Below are 14,899 nucleotides of genomic sequence, written 5' to 3'. Positions count from 1 at the left end.
GGTGCCAGTAGCACCATCTTATCCTTGTACCCCAGGCAGGGCTTTTGGTTTCAGTGGAAGCCTGGGGTCACCAAGGGACAGGATTGATGAATAGAGAGCCATGCAATGCATTTTCCCAAGTGGGACTCAGGCTCCCCCAAGTATGCCATCTTGCCTCAGTGAGGCTCTTCTTAGACCTAAGTTTGCTGGTGGCTAGGCCATTTCACTTGTCCTACCCTCTAGGGCTTAACTCAGCTACTGAGTTGTTGCATAGGGAACTGGTACATGGGCTCAAAGCAGGAGGTCATAGAGCCCCTTGGAGACACTCAGGCCTTTTGACTTGCAGGCAGTCAAGACACCACTAAGCCAAACTGGTCCCTAGTTCCTACCCCTTTCTCCAGCTGGATGAAGTACAGGGTCCCAGGAAGAACAATGTCACCACACTGGAGACCAGGTTTGGTTTGCATAGTCTGCACGTTTAATCACTTTAAAACCTCTAACATTATCTCGTGTCCATTAAATAGAACCAACAATGCTGGGCCTGTTTAAATTACAAGGAAAAAAAAAAAAAAAATCACTGTGCACCAACCCAGTATCTTACAAAACCAGCCTGGATGGCCACGAGGGAGTGCACAGGAGAGGAGGGGGCACCCTTGGACAGGTGGCTGGGTACCAGGAAGGGGCAGGGAAAAGGAGGCTCCCAAGTGGGAGGGGACTGATTGTCCTAATAGGAGGGGTGCAGAAGGCACATCAGAAGATGGGGTTTGGGGGGCATCATAGGTCAGTGCTTTCTCCACCAGGGCACAGTGTTTAGAAGGGGCCTAGGGCCCCCACCTGCCCACTCCTGGCACTTGGAGAACCAGTGACCTATAAGCCCTTGGCACAAGCCCCATTTGAAACACAGATGTCAGCCTACCCCTCCCACCGTGACCCCCTTTCCTAGAGCCCATCTGGCTGGCCTGCCTCTTTAGGACTTGGGGCTCAGTTATTCCCTACTTCTCAGTAACATGCTGCAGCCCCCTACACCTCAGGGCTGGGCAGCCAGGGGAAAAGCAGGGTGGGCATGGGTATAAGGAGGTGGATGGTCCAGCTGCTACCCCCATTAAAAATACAAAAAAAAAAAATCATCTAAAGTGAAATAATCACAAAGTGAAAATATATCCTCAAACAGCTCCTGAGATCCCCACAGGGGAAAGCAGCATCGGGTGGGAGGCGGGAGAAGCCGGCTGGGCCACCGTCCCTTCCCACCACCCACCCAGGGGCTCTGGGACTGTGAGTGCCAACAGCCCAGGCAGCCCCGGGCTCAGAAAACAGGGCCCTAGGCCCTGGCAGGAGGGGAGGGTGCCATAGAGAGGACAGTCAGGACACCAGCATAAACCTCCCTCATCCCCCAGAGCTTTAATCTGGCCTGTGCCAGCCTAGCTCAGCCTGGCCACCAGCTGAGGCCTCAAGTGCAGAGGCAGGCTGGGGGCATACACACATAAGCACACTGGGAAGTGCCTGCCTTGCCTTGGTCCCTTCCTATGACTGCAGCTTCTGTTGAGGCTTATCTGGGTATGGGACTGGGTCAGGAATGCAAAAGCCCTTGGAGAGGTGGCTTCTTCCCTCAGTACCTCTTAGCCAGCCTCCCTGCTGCCTGGATGGGGACCATTATTGCTTTTTGAGGGGCAAGGAAGGGGCAAGGCTGCAGCCTGGGTCAAGAACTCTGAGAAAGGCTTGCCCCTCTTCACTCCGCAGGAACTCCAGCTGGGGCCTGGGCTTTGCAAAGCTGCCCTAAGGTTTCATTCCCTTCTCCACATGAAGGAACTCTGGGAGTGAGGCTCTCCTCCTCCCCAGCTGATCCTGGGTCCCCACCTCAGGCAAACAGGTAGGCCCAAGGGTAGGGTAGGAAGCAGTCTCTGCCCTCTTGCCTCCCAGCTAGGGTCCAAACCCAGTCCCAAGATAAAAAAATACTTTGGTGAATTAAAAAGTGCCCAAGGAGGGGATCAGCTTGAGGGGCGGGCAGTGGGCTAGTCAAAGGGCACTCTGGTCTTTGATAAAGGCAGTCCTCTCGCCCCGGCCCTCATCCTCTTCTGAGTCAGATAGGCACTCCTCCTGCCAGGCTTCGGGAGGCAGCCCCTTGTAGGAAATGAGGCCACGGTCCATGGTGTACACTTTCACTCCCCGGAAGCTGAAGCCGGAGCGCAGCTGCAGGACTAGGAAGACAGTGACGAAGACCAGCACAATGAAAGCGCAGCTGAGGCCGGCCACCACTTCTGGCAGGTGTGAGGGCAGCAGCCCAGCCTGCAGCCGGGGCTCCACTTCCACCTCTGGAGGCAGTGCAGGCGGCTGCTGCTGAGGTGGGGACTCTCGACTGCTCTGGCTTTGTCTGGAGCATGTTTGCTCCACAGGGTCCAAGGAGGCATGGCTGGGGCAGCTGAGGCAGTCTGTGGAGGCTGGACCCTTGCAGGTGGCACACGAGGTGTGACAGGGGGCGCAGACACTGGCACGGATGGTCTCCACATCATTCTCAGTGCTGTAGTGTGTATCGAGGACCTGGGGTGTGAAGCCTGGTGGGCAGTGCTGGACACAGCTTTTCTGATGCAGGGAGAAGCCTTCCTCGCACACTGCCAGCACAGGATAGGAAGTAGGTATCAGCCAAGTGGACTGTGGTAGCCTCTAAGCCATATAGCCCTTTACCCCAGGTCCATGGTGGCCCCTACAGACCTGTACTCCCAAGCATAGTTGCCCCAATCCCTAGGAGCCCTTTTTTCTCCTGGGCTGAGGCTAGGCACCTCACTGCCCCCTACCCAACCTCTGCTCCTCCAGCCCCAATAGCATCCACTACTGACCCACGCAGGCCTGGCTAGATGTGAGGGTCTTGCAGCCGCTGCTCTCAGGAGGTGTGGAGAGCCCCTCAGAGGCTGTACCATAGAGTACAAGAGTGAATTTGGTCAGCGTCCCTATTCCAGAGTTGGGAAAGAAGAGTTACAGGACATGGATACCATGCCAACATCCCAAATCCTACCAGTTCTCCTGCTCACTCTCCACCCCTTAAGTGCCCCCATACCATAGTTGTTGGCTTCGCTGGTGTTTTCAATCTCTAGGACCCACTCGCCAGAGGGATCTTCATCCCAGGAATGGGTTGTCATGAAAGCCCAGTCATTGAACCCATCTGCAGAGTAGTCATGTGGCCTGGAGGGAAAAAGAGTTCCATATAGCCATATAAGTCCTTGGAGCACCTAGCTCATGACACAAGACACACCATTCTCCCCACGTGGCAACCTGCAGGACTGGAAATGCCTATTGGCAAGGCTGTTTCCCAATGGGCCAGATGTTCTCAACTAAGGGAACTCTACTTCACAAGGAACACACAGCTGGTATGATAAAATGATTTGGAGGTAGTCCCACAGGACATAGCTGGCTTTCCCCAAACTGTGACAGTGCCCCCACTGAATGGCACTAATCACTGCTAGAGGCTTGGGGATGAAGGAATGAATTGGGCCATGAGTGGGCAGGGAACAGGGAGAGCACCTGGCAGCCAACAGGGTGGAGCGGGTGCCCATGGGACTGACGAGGTGGATAGCCAGGTCACCACGGCGGTTGTAGGACAGGGTGAGTCGTGCTTGAGCATGCTCCAGCCGGGTGACATGGTTGGGCTCGCCTAGGCATGCGGTCACAGTCTTGCGCACCTCTAGCCGTTTGCCAATGTCCCTGTGTAGAAAGCACCATGGTGATGTGTCAGCCTGGCCAGTGTGACCAGCAGGCACCCCAGCAGCTCTTATGCCCCATTTTCTCCCTCCTAGTTGGGGGTCTAATCCTCACTTGGGCTCCGTGAGGATTTCGATGATGCACTTCCGCTGAGGGGCCACTGTTGTCCAGTTCTGAGCCAGGGCCACCATGGCACCTGCATCCAACAGCCCATAACCATACGAATGGCTCACTGTGAGGCAGGGAAGGAAAGGTTAGTAGGGAGGCAAGAGTGGCCCCCAACCTACCTTGGAGTCTTGACCACAGGGTCGGTCACTTTGCCCTCACCTTTTCGGCCCACACCATTAGTGGCCCAGTCATTGGCATTGAGGTGGGCTGGCTTTGAGGTCTGTACCACCAAGTGCTGCATGTCCCGCCAGGTAAGGTTCTTACTGCAAAGGAGGAAGGAAGAGGTCCAGCTCAGTCTTTCTGGAGAGTAGCTGGTAATTAACAGCTGCCTTACAGACAGCATTGGGGTGGGGATGTTGCTTGCCCACTTACTTGGCCTCCAAGGTGAGAGCAATGATGCCAGCTGCCAAGGGGGCAGAAGCTGAGGTGCCTGTGTGAGACTCTGTGCACTTCTGCCTCAAGTCAGTGGTCACCTGTCAGGCAACAATGGTGTTGATGATGGGGCAGGAGGTGAAAGGGGAAGGGAAGAGAGCTTAAAGGGGCCACCTGCCTGTCCTCCTTCTGCTGATAGGTCCTGGGTACCCCAAATGGCATGGTGAATCAAGAGTCAGAACACTTGGGTCCCAGTTTTTTTGCCTTGCTAACTTGCTGTGGATAGGCCAGTGCATGGCCCCTTCTAGAGTCAAGTTTCCCAAGGAATAAGGGGGTTCATCTAGAGGTTGGAAAGCAAGGCATGCTTTCAAGGGAGAGTCTACACTTCTCAAGGGCTTCAGCGATGTCTTCACAGCCCTCAAGAGTACAGGAGGATGCCCCCAGCTCACATTCCAAAAGGTCTAAGCCACTCTCAGAAGTCACAAGGGGCGAGAGCAGATGGGATATGAGGGGTCTGAGCAGAACCAGCACCCAGCCCTGGGCAAGACTCACAATCTGCTTCTCATTCTGGTTGCCACTGCTGTAGGTGGTGGCCAGTGTGGATGAGCAGGCCTCACTGTACCAGGGCACGTTGCCGAACTGTGTGGCACTGCTGATGGACAACGTGTAGATGCTGTTTGTGTAGCCGTCACAGTTGCAACTGTCATGTTCCCGGCCCCCATTCCCGGAAGCCCAGACAAAGATGGAGCCTAGCCCTCCACGACCCTGTGAACAAAGTGGGTTGGGGGTCAATGAAGATAGGAAGGAAGCACAACAGGAAGATGTTATTGCAGACTAAGAAGACTGGGAAGACTGGAGCCTCCATCTCTGGAGACTCCATGTTAATTTCTTGGATCCCCTGAGATATCCCTGGTAGAGCAGTATGCATGCAAAACTTAGGTCTGTGCACAAAATCAAATCTGACTGGGCTCATCTCCAAAATGCTTAGAATGGTGATCCCCAGAGAGTGGGGTTGGGTAGCTTTTGTTTACCTTTTTCTGTCTCTTAAACTTTTAAAAAAGTTATTATTTGGAGAGGTGCCATGGCACATGTGTGGAGGTCAGAGAACAACTTTGCGGAGTAGGTCCTCTCCTTCCACATGAGTTTTACATGAGTTTCAGGGATTGAACTCAGGTCATTAGGCTTGTTTGACAAGTGCTTTATCTGCTAAGCTATCTCACTGACCCCAGCCACTTAATTTGTTTATTACTTTTTGGTGGTGCTGAAATCAAACCCATGGCCTTAGGCCACAGATATGCCTGGCATATGTGATACCTAGGTTCAATCTAACACTGCGAACCTTTTCCCCCAATTAAAAAAAACACACTCAGGGCTTCATAAAAAGCATGCCCATTACCTCTGAGTTTCATCCCTAGTCCCCCACTCCTTAATTTTTAAATAACATTTTATATATATATTTTTTTAATTTCATTTATTATTTTTATGTATATACGTGTATTGCCTGCATGTAAGTACACCTGTGTCATGCAATGCCCGTAGAGGTCAGAGGAGGCTGTCAGCTCCCCTGGGACTGGAGTTACAGACCGTTGTTAGCTGCCATGTGGGAGCTGGGATTTGAACCTGGGTCTTCTGCAAGAACAACCAGTGTTCTTAACTGCTGAGCTATCTCTCCAGCCCCCTATTTTTTGTTTGTTTGTTTATTATGTGTACGAGTACTGCCTGCATGTATACAAGTGCACTCGGGTTGTGCAGTGCCCATAGAGGTCAGAAGAGGGCATCGGATCCCCTGAAATTGGAATTAGGATGGTTGTTAACTGCCCTGTGGATGCTGGAGATCAAACTTAGGTCCTCTGCAAGTGTAACCAGTGCTCTTAATTGTTGAGCCATCTCTCCAGCCCTAATTTTATGTTTTAAGTGTATGAGTATTTTGCCTGCATGTATGCACGTGCACCATGTGTGTGCCTGGTACGCATGGAGGCTAGAAGAGGGCTTCAGATCACTTGGAACTAGTGTTACAGACAGTTGTGAGCTGTGAAATGGGTGCTAGGAACCAAAACCAGATCCTCTGCAAGAGCAACAAGTGCTCTTTAGCACTAAGTCATTTCTCCAGCTCCCGTAACATTTAATTTTAATCTTAACACTTTGTCTAAGATTAAAATTAAAACACAAGAGCAAGGCATGGTGGTGGTATATACCTGTAATCCTCAGGAGGCTGAAGCAGGAGAATGAGTTCGAGGCCAGCCTATGTTACATGGCAAGTACCAGGACAGCCTAAGCTACATAGGAAGACCTTATCTCAAAAACAGCTGGAGAGAGGGCTCAGCAGTTAGAGAGTACACACTGCTCTTCCAGAGGACCCAAGTTCAGTTCCCAGCTCACAATGCCTATAGCTCCAGCTCATGGAAGATCTGATGCCTTTGGCTCCCGCAGGCATCTGCACTTAACAGGCACATACCCACAAGACACACACATATACAGATAATTTAAAATACATTTAAAAATTCAAAAACAAAAGGCAGCTGGGCAGGCGTGGTGGTGCACGCCTTTAATCCCAGCACTCAGTAGCTAGAGGCAGGTGCGAACTCTGTGAGTTTGAGGCCAGCCTGGTCTACAGAGTGAGTTCCAGGCCAGTTGGGACTACAGGGAGACCGTGTCTCAAACAGATCAAAAAAATAAATAAATAAATAAATAAAATAAAAACGGAGCTAGAGAAATGGCCCAGCAGTTAAGAGTAAAGGCTGTTCTAAAAGAAGTCCCAGGCTCTGTTCCCAGCAACCACATGCTGGCTCACAACTGTCCATAACTCCAGTTCCAGGGAATCTGACTAGAACTGGTGCCTTCTTCTGGCCTCTGCAGGCATTGCACTTACATATAATATGCAGGCAAAACACACATACACACAAACCAAAAACATTTTTTTAAAAAATTAAAAACAGGGCTGGAGAGATGGCCCAGCAGTTGAGAACAATGGCTGTTCTCACACAGGACCCGGGTTCAAATCCCAGCACCCACATGGCAGCTAACAAACTGTTCATAACTTCAGTTCCAGGGGATCCAACAGCCTCTTATGTCCTCCTGGGGCACTGCATGACATGGGTGCACTTACCTACATGTAGGCAATACACCGCATACACATAAAATAAATAAAATATTTGAAAACTCTTTTAAAAAAATTAAAAACAAGTAAACAAACAAGAATAATAGAAAACAAGGAAGAGAGTAGTGGAAAAGACAGCACCCGGACAACCTGAGTTCTAGGGCTGTCCCAGAACTCCCACCTCACCTGGCTAACTCCCCGAAAGAACGCCTCCTCAGCAAGGCGGGCTGGCCCATCCACAGTCTTGCCATCATCCTCAGGGCCCCAGCTGGCACTGTAGATGTGGATGTGGTTGGGATTCAGGCCCAGCGAACGTGCTTCCACTGCATCAGTCACCTCGCCATCCAACATGCGCACCCCTGGCCACAGATGGGGGTGGGAAGAAGGATGCTGCGTGGGTCCAGCTGCTGGGGCACCCTTGGGCACAGGCCCAGCCTGTACCCTAAGGCAGGGCAAGGGAGAGGAAAGGCTAGTGCTGGGAAACCCTGAGCCCCTATCTATTGTCTGTCATTGCCTTCAAGGACAAGACCCAAAGAAGAGGAAAGAGGACATCATGCATTCTGGACTAGAAAGAGTCTTGGGTCTCAGAGGAACAAGGTGATCAAGGCCTGTGCTATGATAATTTTGGGAGATTTCTGCTATGAGGCCTCTACCCACTCTACCCCACTCCAGCACTAGGATTCCAGCTCTTCGAGTTGCTAAGAATCCCCAATAGAGTATCGATGCTGTCAAAAGGATTCACAGTGGGAAGGTGGCAGGCAACATCCAGATGGGAAGCAGGCAGAGAAAACTCCAGAGGGAGGGGAGGGGACCTCCCACCTTCAAGGTGAACCAGAGGAGCCAAGGCTCATACTCACCTCCAATGCGGGCATTGTAGGCCACACCCACGCCACAGACACCATTGTTGGCCACCGCAGCCACTTCACCTGCACACCGTGTGCCATGCCTATCAGGGTAAAGAGCACAGCATTACTAAAGTGTCACAGATGCAGTTTGAAGAGTGGGAACAATCAGGAGGGCCCTCAGCCCACATCTACCAACACATTTGTTTACACACCACTGCCCTATGGGGGTCTGTGGCCCTCTCTGCTCTAACCAAAAGACTTCAGCTTTCAGGTATGACATGTAGTACTCAGGCTCAGTCTTGTGTCCTTAGTGGATGCTCAGGCCAGGGACCTAATGTTTCTCACCTATTGTCATTCATCTGTGTATACCGAGGCTGTGGGTCAGGGTCCTGGTCGTTGACATCAAAACTTGCCCCAGGATCCTGGAAAAAACAGCCATCACCTAACCACAGCCATCACCTAAACATAGCCATCACCTAACCATCAGCCTAACCACACTGGTGTAACAGGCCAGTCCCTGGAAGCCCCTCACAAAGGATCACCACCTCCCTCCTCCATTCCTCACATAATTGCCTGCCAAGTCAGGGTGGTTCTTCTCAATGCCGTCGTCCAGGATGGAGACCACAATGCCGTGCCCTGTGAAGCCCTGGGCCCAGGCTTCCTTCACATTCAGGTCTCGCTGAGTGATGCCAGACTAGAGACAACCAACCAGAGGTATTTGGTTGTAGGAGGCTAGGGCTAACTCAGAAAACCCAATCTCACCACAAAACCTCTTTCTCTACCCATCCCAGCTCTTAAAAGTGCCACCACTGGCCTCCATGGAAAATGTAAAGTATTTTGGGAGGACAACCCCAAGTTTTGCAGGATTGGCTGGAGGCAGACAGGAGAAAGCCTTAAAAGTCAGTCTCATGCACTCACAGGACCTTACAGTGGTGGATGGGTGCTGCTGGGGAGGAGGACCCAGGGTCCAAGGAGGCAGCCTACCAGGTACCACTGCTGGGGGAACTTGGGATCTGAGGGCTCCTGGTACACGTCCCGCTTGGTTCGTCGCTTTGCCACCTGCTGCTCCAGCCACTTTACCTAGGAAGGAGGGAGGGTGAGAGAAAGATGGTGTGGGGATCAGGCTTGGAGGGCCGAGCAAGGGGGCTCCTTGGAGCAGGAAGAGGAGGATAGCAGCAGGAACGGCTGGGCCCCACTCACTTGGGGCTCCCTCTGCAGCCGGCTGTGTCGAAGGCGGTGAGGCGACAGGGACCGCTTTGTCACTGCTCGATGCCAGAAGTGGTAATAGTCGCCGAAGATCTGCAATAAAGAAGGGAGCCAGAGATGGGCTTTCCATCTGTCAGTCCCTGGAGGAGGCAAGGATGGGGGTGGACAAGGCTGCCAGGGAGGCTCACAAAGGCTGGGAGGGGGGTGGGGTCTACTACCTGCTTAGGACCCACAAGAACATGCAAGGGACAGAGAAGGACTCACCCTCACTGGAATGTATTGGTTATCTAAGCAATCTCTGATAAGACAAGCCCCTGCTCCCCTCCCACTGGCCACCCAGAACCTACCCCTTGCCCAGATACTTGGGACAAGCTCACCAATTTCTACTTCCTGGTGCAAGAACTCTGCCCTTACACTCCCCACAATGGATAATGTTCTGGAGCTAGGCCACCAGGCCAGTTAAGAAACCTACCTGACCCAGGTTGTGGAACCCATGCTTTTGTGCCACATTGTCAGCCACAGCTGGGCCTCCAGGGACGTGCACAGCCCACGTGTTGGTAAAGACCTTTTCACCACAGGCATCAGCTGCCAGCAGGACCAAGGCTCCTGCTGCTGCTAACACCCATAGCAACCAGGGCCTCAGCTCCATGGGGGGGCAGATGGCGGGGACCCCGGAGCTCCCGTCTCCCTGGCCTGGTCACAGGGCCTTGGCTCCCACGTGCCTGCTCACTGCCCGGAGCCCGGAGCTGACTGGCGGGGGCATGGGGCCGAGATGGGCAGGGCTGGAGGACAGGATGAGGGCTGCCAGCTCTGAGAAGATCAAAAGAGAAAAAAGAGGAGTCAGCTCCTTCTCAGTCATGCACTAATACTCCTCCTTTCCATTCCCAAGGCTTAGTTAGGACCTAAAAGGAGTTCCCGCAGAGATGGGTAAAACAAACACAACACCTGAGTCCATACAGTGACTGCTGCCAGAGCATGGGGACCTGAATTTGGATCCCCTGCACCCACAGTAAAAAGCTGTGCTTGGGAGCATGTGCTTGTAATCCCAGAAATGAAGGGCAGGGACAGACAGAGAAGAATCCCTGGGGTTCACTGGCTAACCAACATATCAAATCAGCAAGCTCCAGGTTCAAGAAGAGACCTGGTCTCAAAACAATATGGTGGCCTGCTGTGGTGGCACACACCTTTAATCCCAGCATTCAGGAGGCAGAGACAAGCAGATTTCTGTGAGATTAAGGTCAGTCTGCTCTGTGTAGTAAATTCCAGGCCAGCTGGGGCTACAGTGAGACTCAGTCTTGAAAAACAATAGGGCTGGAGAGATAGCTCACCAGTTAAGAGCACTGACTGGGTTCGAATCCCCCACCCACGTGGCAGCTAACAACCATCTGTGACTCCAGTTCCAGGGGATCCAATGCCCTCTTCTGACCTCTGGGGGCACTGCACGACATGGGCGCATTTACATATATATATGCAGGCTTAAGTGTTCACATAAAAAAAAAATATTTTTAGAATTGAAAAAAAAAATCACAGGGTGTGGTGGTGCACGCCTTTAGTCCCACCACTTGGGAGGGAGAGCCAGGCAGATCTTTGTGAGTTCAAGGCCAGCCTGGTCTACATAGTGAGTTCAGGTCAGCCCGGACTACAGGAGACCCTGTCTCAAAAAGAAAAAAAAAAAAAATCTTATGCCAGGTGTGGTGGCCATGACTTTAATCTCAGCACTCGGGTGGCAGAGGCAGGAAGACCTCTGTGAGTTTGCGGTCAGCCTGGTCTACATAGTGAGCTCCAGGCTAGCTGGGAGACCCTGTGTCAAAAAGACCAAAATAATAATAATAATTTTTTTCTCTGCTTCCCAAGTGTTTTATTTATTTATTTTTTTGGTCTTTTTGACACAGGGTCTCCCTATAGCCCCAGCTGTCCTGGAACTCACTATGTAGACCAGGCTGACCTTGAACTCACAGCGATCCTCCTGCCTCTGCCTCCTGAGTGCTGGGACTAAAGGCGTGCGCCACCACACCTGGCGTGTGTGTATTTTTGAGACAGGGTCTCCCTGTAGCCCCAGCTGTCCTGGAACTCACTATGTAGACTAGGCCGGCCTCGAACTCACAGAAATCCACCTGCCTCTGCCTCCCAAGTGCTGGAATTAAAGGTGTGTTCCACCACGCCCAGCCAATAATAGTAAGTATTTAAAAACAACAACAAAATGGTGGAGAGCAATAAAGGTCCCCTGACCAAGCTCAGGCCGCCACAAGCACACACATGTACAAGAGCATGTATGCATACACATACACACACACACACACACACACACACACTCCCCACAAACCCCCAAGTTCTCCCTAGAAGAAATCAGACAGAAAAGGTCAGCCAAATAGACATGTGGACCCATCATCTTTTTCACAAGCCTTTCTCCACCAAGAATACAAACTTAAGAGGAGAGAGGAATAGACTTATCAAAGTCTGAGTCCTCAGAATCAGAAACACCATAATCCAAAAAAAGATACATACAAAACAGTATGTACACATGATCCCATCTGTTTTTTTTTTTTTAAACTATACATGCGCTGGGCATGATGGCGCACACCTTTAATCCTAGCACTCAGGAGGCAGAGGCAGGTGGATCTCTGTGAGCTCAAGGCTAGCCTGGTCTACACCGTGAGTTCCAGGACAGCTGGAGCTACAGGGAGACCCTGTCTCAAAAAGACCAAAAAAAAAACCCAAAAAACCTATACATGCCTATTTATACATAACCCCAAACAAAATCTGGAAGGATACACACTAAAATGTTAACAATGGTTCTTTCAAGATGTTGAGAATTATGAGTAGTAATTATTACTTTCTTCTTTGGGCTATTGTATATTCTCACAATACCTAGGTATAGTTTATAAAAGAATAGAATGTTGGCTTTTCAAAGGTTTTTAAGAAATGAACAGAATCTACCCAACTCACTAGGATGTCCTGGTTTGGAAAAACACATTAGCTGTAGGAAGTTACTTGAAAAGATTCACGGTCCCTGGGAGAAAGATTGAGTAACCTAGGTTGGGATGGAGGCTGGGGGACCATGCTCTTCACACAAGAGATTCCTGAGGCTTCACCTCCCTCTAGGGCTGAGATGGCGGCCAGTATTAGAGGCAAGGACCCTGGCTCTGTTTCCTGAGGAACTCTGGGACTGCTAGTTCTGCCCTGCCTGGGTCTGAGGGCCCCAGCTGCCCCCTTCCTTGCTCCAGGCCCACCACCTTTCGTAATCTGAGCCAGGCAGCCAGGGCAAACACTGGCTGCTGAGCCAGGAGCACCAAGGTGAGGCTGAATCAATAGTCTATGTGTTGTTTTTCCTCCTTCAGCAAACAGACAGCAGGACCTCTCTGCCTGGGGCCACATAACTGTCCCCACACAGGGCCCCTGACTGGCCACAAACCAACCTCCTAGGGTGGGCGGCAACCAGGAGATGTCCCAGTAAGCTGCTGGGGGTATCTTGTCTCAGTGCCAAGCTCCTAGAACAGTTTCTGTGCCTCCCCACAGCATTCTAATGCCATAGGGGAGGAGATCATTTAATCAGATGGCAAAGTGAAGGTACTCCAGCACACATAGGCTCTGGGAGCCAGACAGGCCTGTTTGCCAAATACTAGGAACCCCCTGCTTCTCCAGGGGCTGCCCTTAGCCACAACAGGCCTGACGGTGGCTGTCTAATCCTACAGGCTGAGGGGGATTCTACACACAATTCCTGGAGTATTTTCAGTTTACACCAAAATAACCTGACAGCTGATCGCAGAAGACATCCACAGACTCCACACCCAAGAGGGGCAGAGTCCAAAGAGCTCTAAAGCGTGCCTGGGAGACACAATTCCATGTCCCCTTGGGGGGATAAAGCCAGCATGTGCAATCAGGTGTTCCAGTGTAAAAACCCTGAGACCCCATTTAAGATGTGGGGCAAATCCATATGGAAACAGGACCTAGTCTCTTCTTGGGTTCAGACATCCCAAAGACATGACAAAGACCTTCTGACTTGTGAGAACTGTCTGCAGCTTCCAAATCAAGGCTGGGTTGATCTGGTCTAGTTCAGGTTCCAGCAGATTGCAGACGTAGCTGCAGCTGCTTGGCGTTAAAGGTGATTAACCAACTATTTAATTATCTTGCAGCACCCAGAAAGCAAGCTTCAGGGATAACTGAACAGGACAGGACCTCCCCGCCAAAAAGAGGGCCTGACTGCCTCTGCACAGAGTTCCCACCTATAGCAAGGGTCGGTTATAGCTTCTAAACACCAGTCAGCTCTGCATCAGCATCAGATACAGAGGACCCCCACATGCAAGACTGAGAACAATGAATGAACAGGCTTCTCCCCAACCCCCATCCCAGACTCTGACTCACCCTCTGAGTCCCAGTTGTCTCAAACCAGGAGGCTCGAAGTATTTCTAGCCTCTCCAGCTTCCCAGGGTGGGTCTTTCCCAGCACTCAGCTCTAGGTCTGACCACAGACAGAGCTGTGGTGCTCTTCCTGGATGTTTCTGTGGGCAAAGCCTTCTCCCTCCCCAGAACCTGCCAACACTGACAACCACTCCAGGCATCAAAACTACACCTATCCCCAGGTGTGTCTGCAGTTTTCTAGGCACTGAGGATATGGCTGGGACACTGGGCAAGTCACTCTGAAGGTTGCTAGGAAACCCAATCAAGTTTTTTTACAGGAGACCCCCCCACCCCCAAGGCAGGTCCTGTTACAAGCGTCGGGTAAAATTCCCGCTCAACTACTGTTCCCACTATGACCTTATACAAGTCACTTCTCTTTCTGGGCCTCAGTTTCCTTGGTGGTAAAAACTATTAAACCAGCTGTTTTCAAACTTTTTAAAACCACAGAATCCTCTTTAAAAATTCAAATTTTATATAGACGCCTACTGTATAAAACAGTAATCTTAAAAAACCGATCTGGTGGAACACTCTCCCTTGCTGTGTCCACACCTGGCCAGTGACCACTGCCACTCACTGGGCCACATCACCGCAAGGCAACAGCCTTGGTACTTCCCAAGTCAGAGAAAATCCCAGCGCTCCAGGTAGATGAAAGTCTGCTCTCCCAGGGCGCAAGGGCTGGGGGCGGTGGGAACGAAGACACTTGGCCAGGCAAGTGTCTGCCGTCAGACCTGTCTGGCAAACAGGCCGCCCCTTGGTCAGCCACCCACCCGGAGCAGCAGGAGCCTCAGTCAGGCCTCGGCAGGAGACACCCCCCCCAACCTCCCAGCGCTCGCCCGCGAATCCACCCCTGAGTGCTCGGGACGGACAGGTGTGCCGGCAGGGCGAACATCCGTCCGGGACCGTCTCCCGGCAGGACACAGGCCCTTGGTGGCCGCGGACGCGCAGGTCGCCGGCAGCCCCCGAGGACGGCGGGGAGGCGGGAGTACCCCAGCGTTTGCGGAACGCTCTCCTCTGCCCGCCCCAAGCAGGGGCCCCGCCAGCGCTTCCTGAGGTCAAAGGGCTCGCCCCGGCCCCAGCGGAAAAGTACCGGTGTGGGCCGGGGCAGGAGCGGCAGGGCCGGGGCCGCGCGCGCTCAGGTGGGCTAC

General features: G+C 52.1%; 1 protein-coding gene across 1 annotated transcript; it reads right to left on the bottom strand.

The window, feature by feature from the left end:
* Positions 1 to 429: 429 nt before the first annotated feature.
* Positions 430 to 14,100, bottom strand: Furin (furin, paired basic amino acid cleaving enzyme). The gene is made up of 16 exons (XM_008852774.3): positions 13,720 to 14,100; positions 9,830 to 10,167; positions 9,352 to 9,450; positions 9,136 to 9,231; positions 8,717 to 8,845; positions 8,497 to 8,573; positions 8,164 to 8,252; positions 7,493 to 7,665; positions 4,762 to 4,974; positions 4,210 to 4,310; positions 3,997 to 4,100; positions 3,784 to 3,901; positions 3,493 to 3,672; positions 3,029 to 3,153; positions 2,811 to 2,921; positions 430 to 2,585 (listed from the first exon to the last, which is right to left on the bottom strand). Exons 2-16 carry the CDS (start codon positions 10,004 to 10,006, stop codon positions 1,993 to 1,995), a joined length of 2,385 nt encoding a protein of 794 aa, XP_008850996.1. The 5' UTR covers positions 10,007 to 10,167; positions 13,720 to 14,100; the 3' UTR covers positions 430 to 1,992.
* Between the last annotated feature and the right edge of the window lie 799 nt (positions 14,101 to 14,899).

Source organism: Nannospalax galili, unplaced genomic scaffold (genome assembly GCF_000622305.1).
Source record: "Nannospalax galili isolate Female #2095 unplaced genomic scaffold, S.galili_v1.0 scaffold185, whole genome shotgun sequence".
Classification (NCBI taxonomy): Eukaryota; Metazoa; Chordata; class Mammalia; order Rodentia; family Spalacidae; genus Nannospalax; species Nannospalax galili.
This window is presented reverse-complemented; position numbering and strand designations above follow the sequence as displayed.